Below are 14,732 nucleotides of genomic sequence, written 5' to 3' on the forward strand. Positions count from 1 at the left end.
AACTCACTGATTGAGGTAGAATCCTCTGGTGGAAGCAGTGATGCTGACATGTCTGTCCTCCATGGTGATTACATAGAGATACATCAGGTCTCCGTGCATTTTTCTGTTGCCAGGAGGGGGATTCCAACCACTCATGGTGAGAACTTTTAAGCACTGCAAAGGCTGTAATAAATAAACAAACATATTGGGCATACACAATAATGCACTTTAAAAAAAAAATTTTATTTTCTTCTTTTTAAATACATAACACTTATATTGCATTTGCCGTCAGAACATTACCTTCCAGTCTTTGTTCTGGGGCTGAAGTGGACACAGAGGTCGCTCTTTGCTCCCGGGCAAAATATATTCAGGAGGGGTGCAATCGATCTGCTCAAGTTCTGTTCCCTTCTTTTTCTTTTTTCCATCTAGTAAACAATTATACCCAATGGGACTTAGTTAATATGAAATATATTTATATATAACGGGTCTACCTAAAGCACAATAGAAAGGGGAATGTGTGATTAACACATCTGACAAAGACACAGAACAGTGTCTTCATACCTCCGAGATCCCCATCAGTGAAGACACTCAAGAATGACAGGGAGTTGCAGTCCACACCGTTGAAGGCATCAGAGGGGTCCAAGCTTTTTAAGAGGTCACGTATATGACGAACATGAATTCTGGCCTCCCGCACAGTGTATGGCTCTGTGGGATAATCAAAAAAAAAATGGTTAAAGGGATAACAAAATAAGATGGGAAATACCAGGGGAAAATGCTTCAAATCTTACCTTCAACCACCTTAAGCACAGAGCCCTCTTGGAAGCCCTCTATAGTTTTCAGCTCTGCAAAGTTATCCAGAACGTTTCCATCCAGTTGCAGGGAAAAACAGGTCCTATGGCAGGTGTCCTCCCTGTCCATAAGAACCTGGTGAATCTCTTGGACCATCTCCTGGGGGGAGACCTGGCAGAACAGAGTAAAACTGGTATCAGACTATGAACAGATTTTTGGGGTGATCTTCATCTGCTTTGATCAGCCACCCTTTACCTATTGTGCTTCTTGTTCCAACAGAGACAAGCTACCTAGTAAATGGTACTGAATTAAACTAGTGAAGCACTAAACAAACGGAAATTAATACATATATACAATCATGAAACTTAACCTTTAATAATTCTTAAAAAACATCAGGGAAATAAGGGATATGGAAAATTCATAAATGGTAAACAAAGTAAAAAATTGGGCCAATAGGACAAATTCATGGAACTGCATAGTTCATTCTAATGTGCAATATATCCTAAGTGTTCCTATTTACCTACTACTGCCTGCCTTCCTGAAAATAAGGCTAGGGTAGAATTTAAGGGGCTTCCAGCACACTGGACAGAAACCTTAATAATCGCTGTACACAAAACAAATGAATGGAATGATCGTAGCTATCAGAATAATGTCCCTATTCTACAAACTGTACATAGGAACTGCTGCAACGCACTTTGCACAGAGAATGGCTCGGCTTCGTCAGGGGACCCATCTTTGTTGACTGCTGACTTAAAAAAAAAATAAAAAAAAAATCTAGACTATCTAGGATCTATCAGAAATAAACCTGATTATTCAGTCGCCAGACAAACGTAGCTATCAGAGCGACGACTCCTGTTTAAACTTCCTTGGAATGCAAATTCAAATTGGACCAAAGTAAGCCCCAGTGGAGCAACTAGAACAAAAAATTACTAGAGGAATTGTTTTTCTAACAATATGAAAAAAAAAACATGCTAAAGCACATTAAGGTGCATTCTACAGCCTGCTAATATAAAGATAAGACCCTGACCGTCCCACCAGGTGGCATCACCGTTGGCTGCTTAAAGCAACCAGTTAGTGGCACAAAAGTAGTCCAATTCAATCCAATCGAAGTATTTCCTTAACTCATGCCCTGCAAGCTAAGGAGCTGAAGGCAAATCCAATGGAATGCTTTTGCAGAATCCCTTAATGCATTTGCAAGGAGGAAAAAGAAAACATTCACAGGGGACCATTCAGCTATCATATACACTAAACTGCATATGATGGCTTGCTGTGTCCCTTTAATGAACCCTAAACAGGAAATGTGAGTGGCTGAAGGTCACATATTTGACTCGGTCACCGTCCTTGGCTAAAACAGGTTTCATCTGGATGCAGTACCAGTAATTCTGGGTACTTGGATGCCGATATACTACACATGTTGCAGAGCTCAGCATTTGCTGCTTATGTGGACAAGGTGGTCCTTTTTGCAGAAACCCTTCTTACCTGGATGGTAAACATCTCCAGCCCAGGGACTTGGATTTTGACCGTGAAACCAGTGTCCTGGATAACGATGACCTCCTGCTCGTTTCCATCTTCAGTCTGCTCGCCCTCATCGTGCCCGTTCTGCTTTGGCTCAGCGTCAGCCTGGTGGTTGTGGGTTCCATCACCGTTCATTAAGGGCATGCCAGTTGAATGATCTGTAGCATATGTGTTGAAAACAAAAAGAATCATACAAAGCTTAGCTTTTAGGCGGGTCCTAGAAAGAAAAGAATTCCCAGCTCTGATGTACAGAAAAGCCTAGAAAAAAAAGAACCCTTTATAAAGTCCCATAGACCAAAACAAAGAGACTGCATTAATAGTAAAACTCCCATCATCAACAGAATAACCTAAGGCTTGTTCGAATTATCCACGGAGGTTTTTTTATGCAAATAAGCAGTGCTGTATTTGTGGCTTTTATCATTTGTAACCACTGTTGATCTAATCCTGTGTTAACATGAAAACATGTTTAGAGTGTACTCATTGGCACAAAAGATCCCAAACCTCCTTAGTAGGGTTTTTTTTCTTTTGTCAAATAAAATATTTTAAAGTCCCTCCATCACCTGATGCCCCTCCTTTATAGGAGTTCAGAAAGTTTGCCTGGTATGAGAATACAAATCCGTGTTCTACAACCCTAAAAGTCACAATGATATGCATGTAAACAGCAAGAAAGGCATTTAAAAGAATATATTTTGTTAATTTAACGTATAAACGGGTTACTCAAACACCTATCAATAGGACACATGTCATATAAAAAAGTCTCAATAACCCTGTTCCCCAAATACAGCTTTAACCGTTACAAACGCAGGGAAGAATGCGATTTCCACTTGCCAGAGTTTCTCGGTTTGAAGTGTAAAGCCAATAATGCTAACAAACTACTATAAAAACAAGTCAGTGAAACACCAGCGCCGGGGCAGAACGTGGAGACGAGGAGACTTTGCACTAGCGGCTGCGAGTGTAGAGGGCATTCATGTTACAAGCGGAGCTGCTGTTGCGAACAATCCCGGACACTTATTTCTGAAGGATTAAAGGATGCGGGGAAAAAGCAGTTTTGTAAAAGGTTTTTTTTTAGGAGAAAAGTGTTTTGATATGGATATGTACATAGCAAATGAAATTTAACAAAAAAGTAAATTTTCCCCCATTTTTGTAAAATTAAACAGTCTTAATAGTAAAAATGCCTCTAATATCACCTGTTTTCTCAACGTCGCTATGGAGACAAGCCCTTCAGCCTCATGGGAGACCTTCAGACAGGATTTGTAGCTATGGTGTGAGACAGCTGTTTAGCAAGCAAGTAAGGTGGGCACCTATGTACACGTCCTGATGCTAACAACGCCTCCCAGTCACACAGGACCAAACAGATTATTTTTTTTTTATTAAAAAAATAAAAATCGAACAGACAATAGTAGGGACACATTACGTGCCAGCATTAACTCTAAACGCCCGATTCCTTCCCTGAACGTTCCATAGAACTAGGGAGCGTTTATGTGAAAGTCTTTCTGCTGTGTAATTTTCTCTTATGTCACAAGTAAAACTACCGACATCAGCAAATTGGATGTTTGAGAGAGCAAAGCTCACATGCCTGCTCATAGGTGAACTACATAAGCTTGCAGAAGCCACTTCTATTGATTACAAAAGCCACATGAAGTGCACAGATCACAGAGCACTGTCTCTACCGCTCCATCCCTCCACATCATTGCCTGTGGCCTTATCTGTTTCTATACGGCGAGCATAGCTAATCAGAAAAAGCTAGAAAGACAATTTGGGGTTAATACATGCTTTTTGGTAATACGATCACGTACCGATATAAAATAAAAAATTATAAATCGTGAATGATTACCTGCACGCTGTGCACACTCCGGGTCAAATAACTTCTGCAAAGAGCACTTTTTAAGAAGAATGAATGAAGAAAAAACGCTGAAAGAATGAAACGACTCTTTGCATGCCCATGTGGGGGAGTCGATTATTGTGAATACTGGCAGAAAAGTTTAAAAAATGCTGTAAAATGGGTGTGATTGCAACCCGAGGCAGTGCGGGAAAACAGGCTCTGTTGGTTTTGTGTATGTATAGGGTTCCCTGTTCTTTCGCTGTAACGAAAGATATGTTTTCCTGCTTTTCAATAGGAATGTACAAGCCACACAAGCCGGGCCTCGGGTGTGTCATATGATACACAAACAATATTATTCCAGTGCATTCAAACTGTAATAAGGGCATGAGACGGTGGCAGAATAGTCTATAAAAAATAAATTAAGCGTCAGCCAGGATCTGCCCAAACTTCAGCTATAAGTGTACGTACTCAACATTTCTTTTCTTAAAGGAAAAGCCGAAAAGATAACGTGTCCCTCTTCTTCAGCTAAATATTGGGAGGTATGCAACATGATTAGGGCTGAAACAACTAATCCATAATGAAAATCGTTGTCAAAGAATTTCATTATCGATTAGTTGAATCGATTTTATCGATGATAAGATGAGGGTTTTTTCTCATGAAAAATACCCCTCGTGTTATAATCAGACTTCAAATAGAGATTGGATAATAACACTAAGATCCAGATCCCCCGCAGCGCTGCAGGGGACCCGGGTCCTCCTCTCTGGCAACCAGCGTGTGTCTATGCGATTATACGAGCGGGACATCCTCCGCTACTGTCCTCCACTTGCGCCGGGCTTCTATGACTGAGAGCCGGCATCACATGACCTTCTGCTGCTCCATCATAGAAGAACCAGCGGAAGTGGAGGGCAGAAGCGGTGGTTCACCGGCTGCCCCCACTAGACACCAGGGAATATGGTGGGGGGGGGGGGGGGCATAAGGAATATCAGGGAGCATAGTGGCTTATAGGGAGGTACAAGGAATATCTAGGGTCAGTATGGCATATCAGGGGGCAGGGTGGCATATAGGAAGGTATAAGGCATATCTAGGAGGCAGAGTGGCATATAGGGAGGTATAAGCATATCTGGGGGACAGAGTGGCAAATAAAAGGAAATAAAAACAAGAAGTGTGTAGCTTTTATTATGTCAGTAAAATAAGAGATAAAAAGGGTTAATGACACGTTAATGTAAATTTTAAGTTTTTTTATTCTGATGTTTGTTTTTAACACCCAGTTTGTTTAATACATTTTAAATAAATGAAAAATTAGCATTGTTGTTTTTATCCAATTAATCGAAAAAAATAATAATCCAACTAATCGATTCTGAAAATAATCGTTAGTTGCAGCTCTAAACAGGATTACTAGAAACTTACCGTCTGCACATGATGTTTGCATGCACTTTAATGCACACAATAACTTTCATGTTGTTCAAATATACGAGGGGATTGTGCCCCTTTCTGGATCCCCCAGAAATTTGCGGTGGATGAGATATATGAACACAACTCCTGCCATTACACTTAGACAACATTCCCTCTGATTTTAATGAGAATGCTTTCTTGCCAATGATTGGCTGCTTCAAGCAGCCAACCAGTGCCGAGCATCGCCAGACCGCAGAGGGGGCGAGGAGCTGTGGCTTCTCCATAATGAAATGTTTTCAATGTTCTTTCAGGCACGTTCATTGTGCATGCAGCTCCCTGGGATACCGGAGCGTCCCTCAGGACTACATTATTTAATTTGAAAGCCTTTTTTATGCGCTTTGGGAATTTAATACTATAAAATAGTGGATCCTAATGTCTTAAGGCACGCTAACAGGGAAGGGTTTAGTAACCACCATAACCTATTCCAATATTCATAAACCTTGGAGTGCATTGTGGTATGGATTAGAAACCACTGCTTTGGGGTGACATTCCCTGTTTCCTCAGCGGTGGTTCGTTTTAATTTCATCAACTCGCTTTACTATCTTTGTGGTTGTGTCTTCTACGATCGTGTGTTTTGGTACAAAAATCCTAATGTATTACTACTAATACTAAATATTCAAGAGGGTTTCACAAACATGTAGCCCTTGCAAAACCTGGCCACAAACACACCTTCCCACAGATATAAATTAACACGTACAATTTAGCAGTGCCTAATCTCTACTTAAAGCTCCTTCAGGTGGCAGCCATAATCTTGAAGAGTAACTATGAGCTGATTTGTCATTTTACGACTAAGCACTTCATGTATGAAGCGCATCAATAAGTTCATGCAACTTTCCTTTTTTGCAATGTTATGTATAACTAATAAATCTTCATGAACAAGCCTCATTGGATACGAGTTTTCTTCTCTCAGTCCAGCGTGAGTGTAGCAAGTTCCTACAAACCGATTTGTCATCACTAGATACCCGATACCTGCTAACTCCTCAGCATATTACAAAAGGTAATGCGAGGTAAAATTATTTGTCTGTTTTTAAGAGATATTCTCCAAATTCTAATTGGCTGGTGACTTGAAAGGTTTTATTTAAACTTTGTAAACAGATTTCTACAGACATTCCCTCCAGGCTTTTCAACGAAATGAAAGTTACATTTCACACCTTTTTGAGCCCTGCTAAAGAAATGTGCATTTTAAAGACTAAAACCTAGGAAAAGACATACCTGAGAAAGAAGCTGCAGCCTCCTCCTCCTCTGTGATCCAACAATTCTTGCCACTGATTAGCTGCTTGAAGCAGGCAATCGGTGGCAGGAAAAGGGGATCCCATCTAAATCAACAGAAGTGCCTTTTGCATAGAACCTCGACCACAGCGTTTGCCAAGCCAGTGATGGAGCTAACTGGAGGTATACCATATGCCAGGGGATATGTTTGGCCAAACAAATGTCCTCCATGGAAAATAGCTGTGGGGTGTGGAGATGGCACGTTATCCTCTATAATTCAGGGGATCGCTTGTGGTGTCCGATATAGCAACCCTAACCGCATGTAATATGGAAGAGACAGAGAAAGTAGAAATAAGACATGGATAAAGCTGCGAGTAAGAGAAAGGAGAAAACTACTGTATTTGCTCGATTGTAAGACGACCCTCAAAATCTGAATATTAATTTAGCAAAAAAGTTTTACCAGTAAATGTTAATTCATGTAAACTAGGCAAACTAATTTTTTTTTAATAAAAGCTATGATTGAGAAAATAATTTGTGTTTTTATATCCTTTTATTTTCCAACCTGCCCCCCAGTTATGCACATCTGCCCCCTGGCTTGCCACTCTGCCCCATGATATGCCTTTTAACCCTCTAAATGCCACTGTGCCCCATGATATGCCTTTTGACCCCCTATGTGCCACTCTGCCTCCAGAATTGCCTTATACCCCTATATGCCACTCTGGCATTTAGGGGGTTAAAAGGCATATTATGGGGCACAGTGGCATATAGGGAGGTATAAGGCATTTCAGGAGGCAGAGTGGTGTATAGAGGGTTAAAAGGCATATCAGAGCACTCTGCCTACAGAAATGCCTTATGCCCCCCATTTAACACCCCCCCCCCCCAATTTACCAGTGCTTCTGACTCCGAGTCCCTAGTGTGTAATCGGGGCAGCAGGTAGACTTCTACGCGATTCACGTAGGCAACTTCCGCTGCAGCCGGAAGGAGGTGAATTCCCTGCACCGGAGTGTTAAATGGGGGGCATAAGACAGGAGGATCCGGGTCTCCTGCAGTGCTGCGGGGGATCTGGATCTTAGTCTCATAGTCAGACCTCTATTTGGAGGTCTGATTATAAGACGACCACGATTATAAGACGAGGGGTATTTTTCAGAGCATTTGAAAAAAACCTTGTCTTATAATCGAGCAAATACGGTAATAGACAATGGGTACTATACCAATTGTCTTGGCACACCAGATATAGATGCGTACATCAAACAAACAAACATTTTGCGTTAAAGGAGTAGATGCATGGCAGAAGCTATTAAGCTAATTACTATTCATATACTTTGTTTTACATTGGACTAGACAGTGGGATTCTGCGTTTGCACACAGCTATCATATGCGTTAAAGCGCAGTAATGGGTTTCCTATGGACCCAGGAAGTGATTCTAAGGCTCACCTGAGTGGATTGCCTTTACCCCAGCACTTTTGAGAAGCTCTACATCATTTGCATCCAACACACAGAGCGAGCTGATGCCCGTCTCCCCAAATATCACAAGATCAGCATCCCGCCTTTCACATTCTATGGCAGGATTACACGAAGGATCCGGATATGTAAACAAACCCTGCCATGTCGCACTTTTATCTGGCCCTGCAAGATCAGCTGTCCCCAAAGGTTCCTGCGGCTGCTGTGCAGAAACATCAAGGCCAGGCAGACTGGTTTTAGCGTACGCTGGGACTGACGGAGAAGCGTCTGGCACTACTTCCAGGCCTGTCCGAAGGTGACTTTGACGGTCACTGGGAACATTAGAGGCCACGCAGGAACTTCTAGAGTCGCAGGATTTCAGAGGAACGTTTTCACAGATACATATTCCCTCGTCTTCTTCAGACTCCGCATTTGTCTCTTCCTGGCCATCTCGGCAGCAGCCTGAAGTGTTCCCAGAGCAGATACCCTCACGTAACATTCCACACGGTCCTGCACCATCGATGCCATAGTTCCTACTGCCAGAGGCGCTGTTAGAGGGGGGCAAAAGAGAACGCCTTTCTTCTTCAGAACTAAAGTCCTGATTCTGAAAAATGACTTTCAGGCATCGACCGCAACAGCTGCAGCAAAGACTGTTGCCCATTCTCAGAGGCAACGGGTTAAAGGCTGAGGCAGAAGGGATGGCAACGTATTCATTCAGAAGGCACGATAAAGAGACTCGCACAGGCTGAACTTGGCACTGTTACTATATATAAAAGTGACAGCTGAACAGTACACGTTGTCCATGGGGAACACAATGCAACATTTCATTGGCTGCTAAGCCTAAGCTACCTCTCAAAGGGGGTATTCCTGGGACTGAGCAAAAACATTGTTTTAGGAGAAGCAAATGTAAAAGTACGGGGGGGGGGGGAGCTGTATGAGGAAATAATGCAAATTAATATATTATCTATAAAACCCCTGCAGGGTTTTCATAAAAGACGTTTATATTTGTCATCACCCTGAACCATGCGAGACTACCCTTCATGTAAACTTTAACGCGCCAGGCCCAAGGGGAAAATATTGCATTTACCGTATTTGCTCGATTATCGGAAGAGGTTTTATGGGAAAAAAAAAAAACTTGTTTTATAATTCATCTTTTATTTAGACCTCAGATCTTTAGGACAGCCAACTAAACCTAGGGGCTTGTCACTCCTCCTCACTCTCTCAATGTCTCCCTAGTATCAGGTCCGTTATATCCAGGCGCTCTTCTGCAGAAGTACTTGGATAACGGGGATGATACCGAGGAGAAGTGAGAGTGTGCGAGAGCAACGATTTTGATTTTCTTTCCATTAGAGTCACCTTCTAGTCCGACCTTTCCTTTTTATTAAGATCCAAGGTTTGGGGAGTCTTATAATCGAGCAAAGACAGTAATAAGAATTATAATTATAATAGTTTGACTCACACCAAGAAAAGGAAATGTAGCATTTTAACTCTTATCTTAAACGTTCCAACAAAACGTGTTTCTCATGTCTTAACATTGTAACAAGGAAGAACGAAGAGCTTGAGCCGCTGCCTCCTTTACATTTCTGAAACATGTTGCAGCGTGCCAGCTTTCTCACACGATCGAAAGTACATGACAGTCATGATTCAACCAATAAATGAAAAACTTTCACTAAAGAGCAATCTGATCACAATTGATCAGACCGTGGTGGAAACTTAACGGGCCTGCAAAGTCACCTGAATTTGGCTCATGGTAGGAAAGCTCTAGAAGGGCGCTTTAAAGAGGCGGCAAAGCAATCAGGGGCTATGGGGCCAATTAAGGTATATGATCACAGGGGGAAATAAATTCAATAAAACAAAGATAAATCGAAAGAGCAAAAAAAAACCAAAAAAACTTTCTGTACTCGCCCATGACATAATAGACAGCCATGAGAGTGTTTTTATGAGTTTATTTAAAGGTGCGGTTCCATTTTGACAAAAGATTTATCGCATACTGTGGTATGTCAAACAAATTATTCTTAAAAGTTCTGTCATTCCATTATTAACGCTGAAGGTTTAATCACATAAAAACAAACTTTTAAAAGGGACGCTCTAATGCCTTTGCCATTAAGCAGTCAATCAGTGGCAGCACTTTCCAGGTTGGGGTGGACTGGGTGAGTAGATCATGTGCAGGGAGATACGGCGATTATATGCATATGACGGTTGGAGCGTCCCTTTAGGCCTTTTAAGATTATTTGGCAAAATGGTCAATGGCTTCTTACATAACAAAATAATGTCTGGACATTCAACAGTACTAGGGATTATATTTCTAATACTGAATTAAAGTCATGTTTAATGCTTTCATGCAACAGCAGCAAAATGCGGGTGAAAATAAAATGTAACGTGGTATAGGACATCTTCCTGATGTCACCGACATAATTTGCAAATTTGACGCAAAGTTGACAATCAAATATAATGACGTTAGAACATTAAAGTCAGGGTTTAAAGTTAACCATTATGTTTCTTGGCATAGAACCCCCGGCGCCCCCCTAAAGAGATACAACATAATTACACACATATTTAAAATGGAAGCTACAACTCCAGTCATACCGATTGAGTCGCCATATTAACCAGTGTTATTTTTTTCCCTTGTTTTTGCATAAATACTTTTCTAAATCACTGTTAAAAAATAGGTATAAAAATTAGGGCTGAAACTAACGATTATTTTAATAATCGATTAGTTGGCCGATTATTTTTTCGATTAATCTGATAAAAAAAACAATATGCAAATTTTTCGTTTATTTAAAATTATTTAATGAACTGGATGTTACAAAAACAACTTAATTTACATTAACATTCTTATTTTGTTATGATGTAATAAAAAACAATATTTTCAAAGTACAAGAACCCAAACACAATATTTATGAAACAAAATAACCCCAAACATTCTGAAAAGAGGTGGACTATTACTGTTCAAGAAACTTTGCCCCAGCCCTGGCACTTTGCACCCAGCACTTTGCACCCAGCACTTTGCACCCAGCACTTTGCACCCAGCCCTGGCACTTTGCACTGTGCCCCTGCACCCAGTCTCCAACTCTGCCCTGCACCCAGCCCTGCCCCCACATTCTGCCCTGCCCCCACACTCACACCCTGCACCCACTCTCACACCCTGCCCTGCATCCCCACCCCCACGCTGCCCTGCACCCAGTCTCCCACTCTGCCCTGCACCCAGTCTCACACCCTGCATCCCCACCCCCACTCTGCCCTGCACCCAGTCTCCTGCCCTGCCCCCACACTCACACCCTGCCCTGCATCCCCACCCCCACTCTGCCCTGCATCCCCGGAAACCCCACCCCCACCCCCGCGAATCGCTCTGTGCGAACCGAGCCACTCGCACAGAGCGAACCGCTCCATTCGCACAGAGCGATTCGCTTTGTGCGAGTGGCTCTGTGCGATTCGCTCTGTGCGAGTGGCTCCATTCGCACAGAGCGGTTCGCTCTGTGCGAATGGAGCCACTCGCACAGACATGAAGAATACTTACCTCCGGAACGCGTCACATCCGTAACTAAAAGAAGGCGGAGACTGCAGAGCGTGTAGCAGAAGCGGGGAACGCTCGCGGAGGTAAGTAAAAGGAGCCGAGTGCTCCAACAACGAATCGATCACTCGATTAATCGATAACGGAAATCGTCGACAACGATTTCCGTTATCGATTATTATCGATTTTATCGATTCGTTGTTTCAGCCCTAATAAAAATCATTAAATGCAATTTCACAGAAAACTTGTTTAAACTAAAGATATCCTCTACTTGTATTATTCCCTTCTATGCTTCCTTACGGTTCTTTACACGCAATGGTAAAAATACGTTCCCTCCACTGGCCCTGAACTAAGGAAAACAATGAGTGGCTCTGTGCGATTCGCTCTGTGCGAGTGGCTCCATTCGCACAGAGCGGTTCGCTCTGTGCGAATGGAGCCACTCGCACAGACATGAAGAATACTTACCTCCGGAACGCGTCACATCCGTAACTAAAAGAAGGCGGAGACTGCAGAGCGTGTAGCAGAAGCGGGGAATGCTCGCGGAGGTAAGTAAAAGGAGCCGAGTGCTCCAACAACGAATCGATCACTCGATTAACCGATAACGGAAATTGTCGACAACGATTTCCGTTATCGATTATTATCGATTTTATCGATTCGTTGTTTCAGCCCTAATAAAAATCATTAAATGCAATTTCACAGAAAACTTGTTTAAACTAAAGATATCCTCTACTTGTATTATTCCCTTCTATGCTTCCTTACGGTTCTTTACACGCAATGGTAAAAATACGTTCCCTCCACTGGCCCTGAACTAAGGGAAACAATGAACTCGCAGCACTGACAAGGTCTTCAAAATATTTTCCAATCCTTAATCGCAACAGGCTGGCCGAGCTACACCCCATCTTCAGAGGAAAGCAATAAAGGCAGGGGGAGGCAGGAGTAGACGGGCTACTACAACCCCCACCACCGCATTCTACTCGGTGACAACTCCAAGGGGCAAAAGACCAGTCGCCTCTCAAAAGTATATAATATATATATATATATCACTTTTTATTGCAAATGATTAACATGGGGCTGTTTGTTACTTTGCAATATTAGATCAACAAATTGAACACACAAATCAACACGTTACTCATGAAATGTTACTATTAATTATAGTAACACTATAATAATTCCTTCTTAAACATACACATATATACATGCGTTTAGCATACTAAGAAAAAAAAAGTCATCCCACCGGCTCTCTGAATTGAGGTGCTTAATTAATTTGCAGTAGTAAAAAGGGTAAAATGTGAAAAGTATTATTTTACATAAAGGAACAGATACCTTGAATAACCCTTCACCAGCTGGGCTACGAGTAATAAACGGCTATGGGTAGATATAAGGGGATAGATGAAAGAGCCAATGGCTTTTTATATGTTTATCGCAAAGCTAGATGCTCTGCATTGTTTGCTGTTGTAATGCTTTGTTCCTCCCAAGATGCTTAATGTGTTAGGCTATAACATGCTTAGCCCCTAAGCCCTTGCCATATACGTGTTTCACAGCGGAACATGCCTGTTTACATCAAAACACGCTGGACACGTTATGAGTCGACCGATACAAATACCGAAGGCTGCAAAGCAAATTGCCAGGATATAAAAGCAGTGCGATGTGGCTTTCGAGTCCTGTATAGTAAAACAGACTTATGGAAGCAAATAATTTACAGATTCCTTATTCCATCGATTATACACACAGTGGTCACACATGAGGTTTGGTAATAATATGTATTAATAGTCAACACCTTATTAAGCCGCATAAGGTGTTTATATAACTTACGTGCCCCCTAACCCTATCTATCCACTAAAGTCACTCTCAATAAAACCAAGGGCATTACAAGGACACCAGCTTGGGGGCATCTGATAAAGGAAGGGAGCGCTAGGGTACATACACTGATTCTTAAAGAAACATTAAATATGTAATTGCTAAATCTAATCCTTATTCGTTACAATATTTTAGGATGGACTTTTCCTTTAAATAAATGCCACTACTGGCATAAAGGGTTCTGGATGGATTAATGTCACACACCCATACATCCGGATGTAGGTATTGTTTCTATGCAGGTTTGCGATACAACAGTAACAGAGTTTACTGAATCGCCATGATAGCTCAGGAAGGGGCTGCATTTACCAGAGTTCAAATCAGGTGACTGATGGAGAAGTTACTTTGTATTGGTAGCAAACGCCCACAGCAACAAGGACACCTTCTCCTTCTGTACACCAGTATGTACTAAGTGTGTTCACATTACTGTTAATTGTGTACACTGTCAATGGCCATTCTGAATTCTCCCTTACAGTAACACCTCTCCCCTGGCTGCCTGTGCACTCCAGGATTCATTTCAAAATCCTGACCCTTACTTTCAAAGCTCTTCATGGCAATTCCCCTCCTTACATCTCTAAATACACACAACTGGTCTCTCTACTGATCCACTTCTGTCCTCTCCTCTGATTTCTAGCTCTCATGCTTGTATACAAGATTTCTCATGGGCTGCCACTATTCTCCAGAAATGCCCTCCCCATGTCTATCCGTCTTTCCAGAAATCCCTCAAGAGCCACTTCTTTAAGGATGCCAAGAACCTTACACATATTCCTTTAGCTCACCTTCCCTAGTCCCTGTCCTCCTATATTTATACTAGTGTGTCTGCTCCATCCCCAACAATGGTACTTTTACCAATAGTGTAATGCACCTGAAGTCCCTCTAGATCAGGGGTGGGCAATTAATTTTCCCATGGGGCCACATGAGAAATTGGAATGGTTTTAGAGGGCCAGACCTCTACAAACTACAAACTCCGAAGCCTTGTCCATTTTGTTAACTTATGTGCTGTTTAATAAAGTTATTCAAGCCTACGTCATTGGTAGAGGTGCTTGAATAAGTAAGGCCTGAATAACTATTAGCACAGCACAGAAGTGAACAAAATGAACAAGGCTTCGGAGTGCATACCGTATTTTTCGCTCTATAAGACGCACCTGCTGATAAGACGCA

General features: G+C 42.0%; 1 protein-coding gene across 1 annotated transcript in view; it reads right to left on the reverse strand.

Moving 5' to 3' along the window:
* The window catches only part of LOC149289662 (clustered mitochondria protein homolog), a 28,237-nt gene extending 19,370 nt beyond the window's left edge, over positions 1-8,867 (reverse strand). Inside the window, exons 1-6 of the mRNA XM_089490212.1 lie at positions 8,201-8,867; positions 2,248-2,441; positions 768-939; positions 541-684; positions 280-404; positions 8-162 (exon numbers count right to left, since the gene is read on the reverse strand). Of these exons, the coding sequence (XP_089346338.1) occupies positions 8-162; positions 280-404; positions 541-684; positions 768-939; positions 2,248-2,441; positions 8,201-8,867 (1,457 nt within the window). The remainder of the gene's footprint in view (positions 1-7; positions 163-279; positions 405-540; positions 685-767; positions 940-2,247; positions 2,442-8,200) is intronic.
* Positions 8,868-14,732: the final 5,865 nt, after the last annotated feature.

The sequence above is a fragment of the Sceloporus occidentalis genome, unplaced genomic scaffold (genome assembly GCF_023333645.1).
Source record: "Sceloporus occidentalis isolate IW3139 unplaced genomic scaffold, rSceOcc1.0.p SCAF_43, whole genome shotgun sequence".
Taxonomy (NCBI): Eukaryota; Metazoa; Chordata; class Lepidosauria; order Squamata; family Phrynosomatidae; genus Sceloporus; species Sceloporus occidentalis.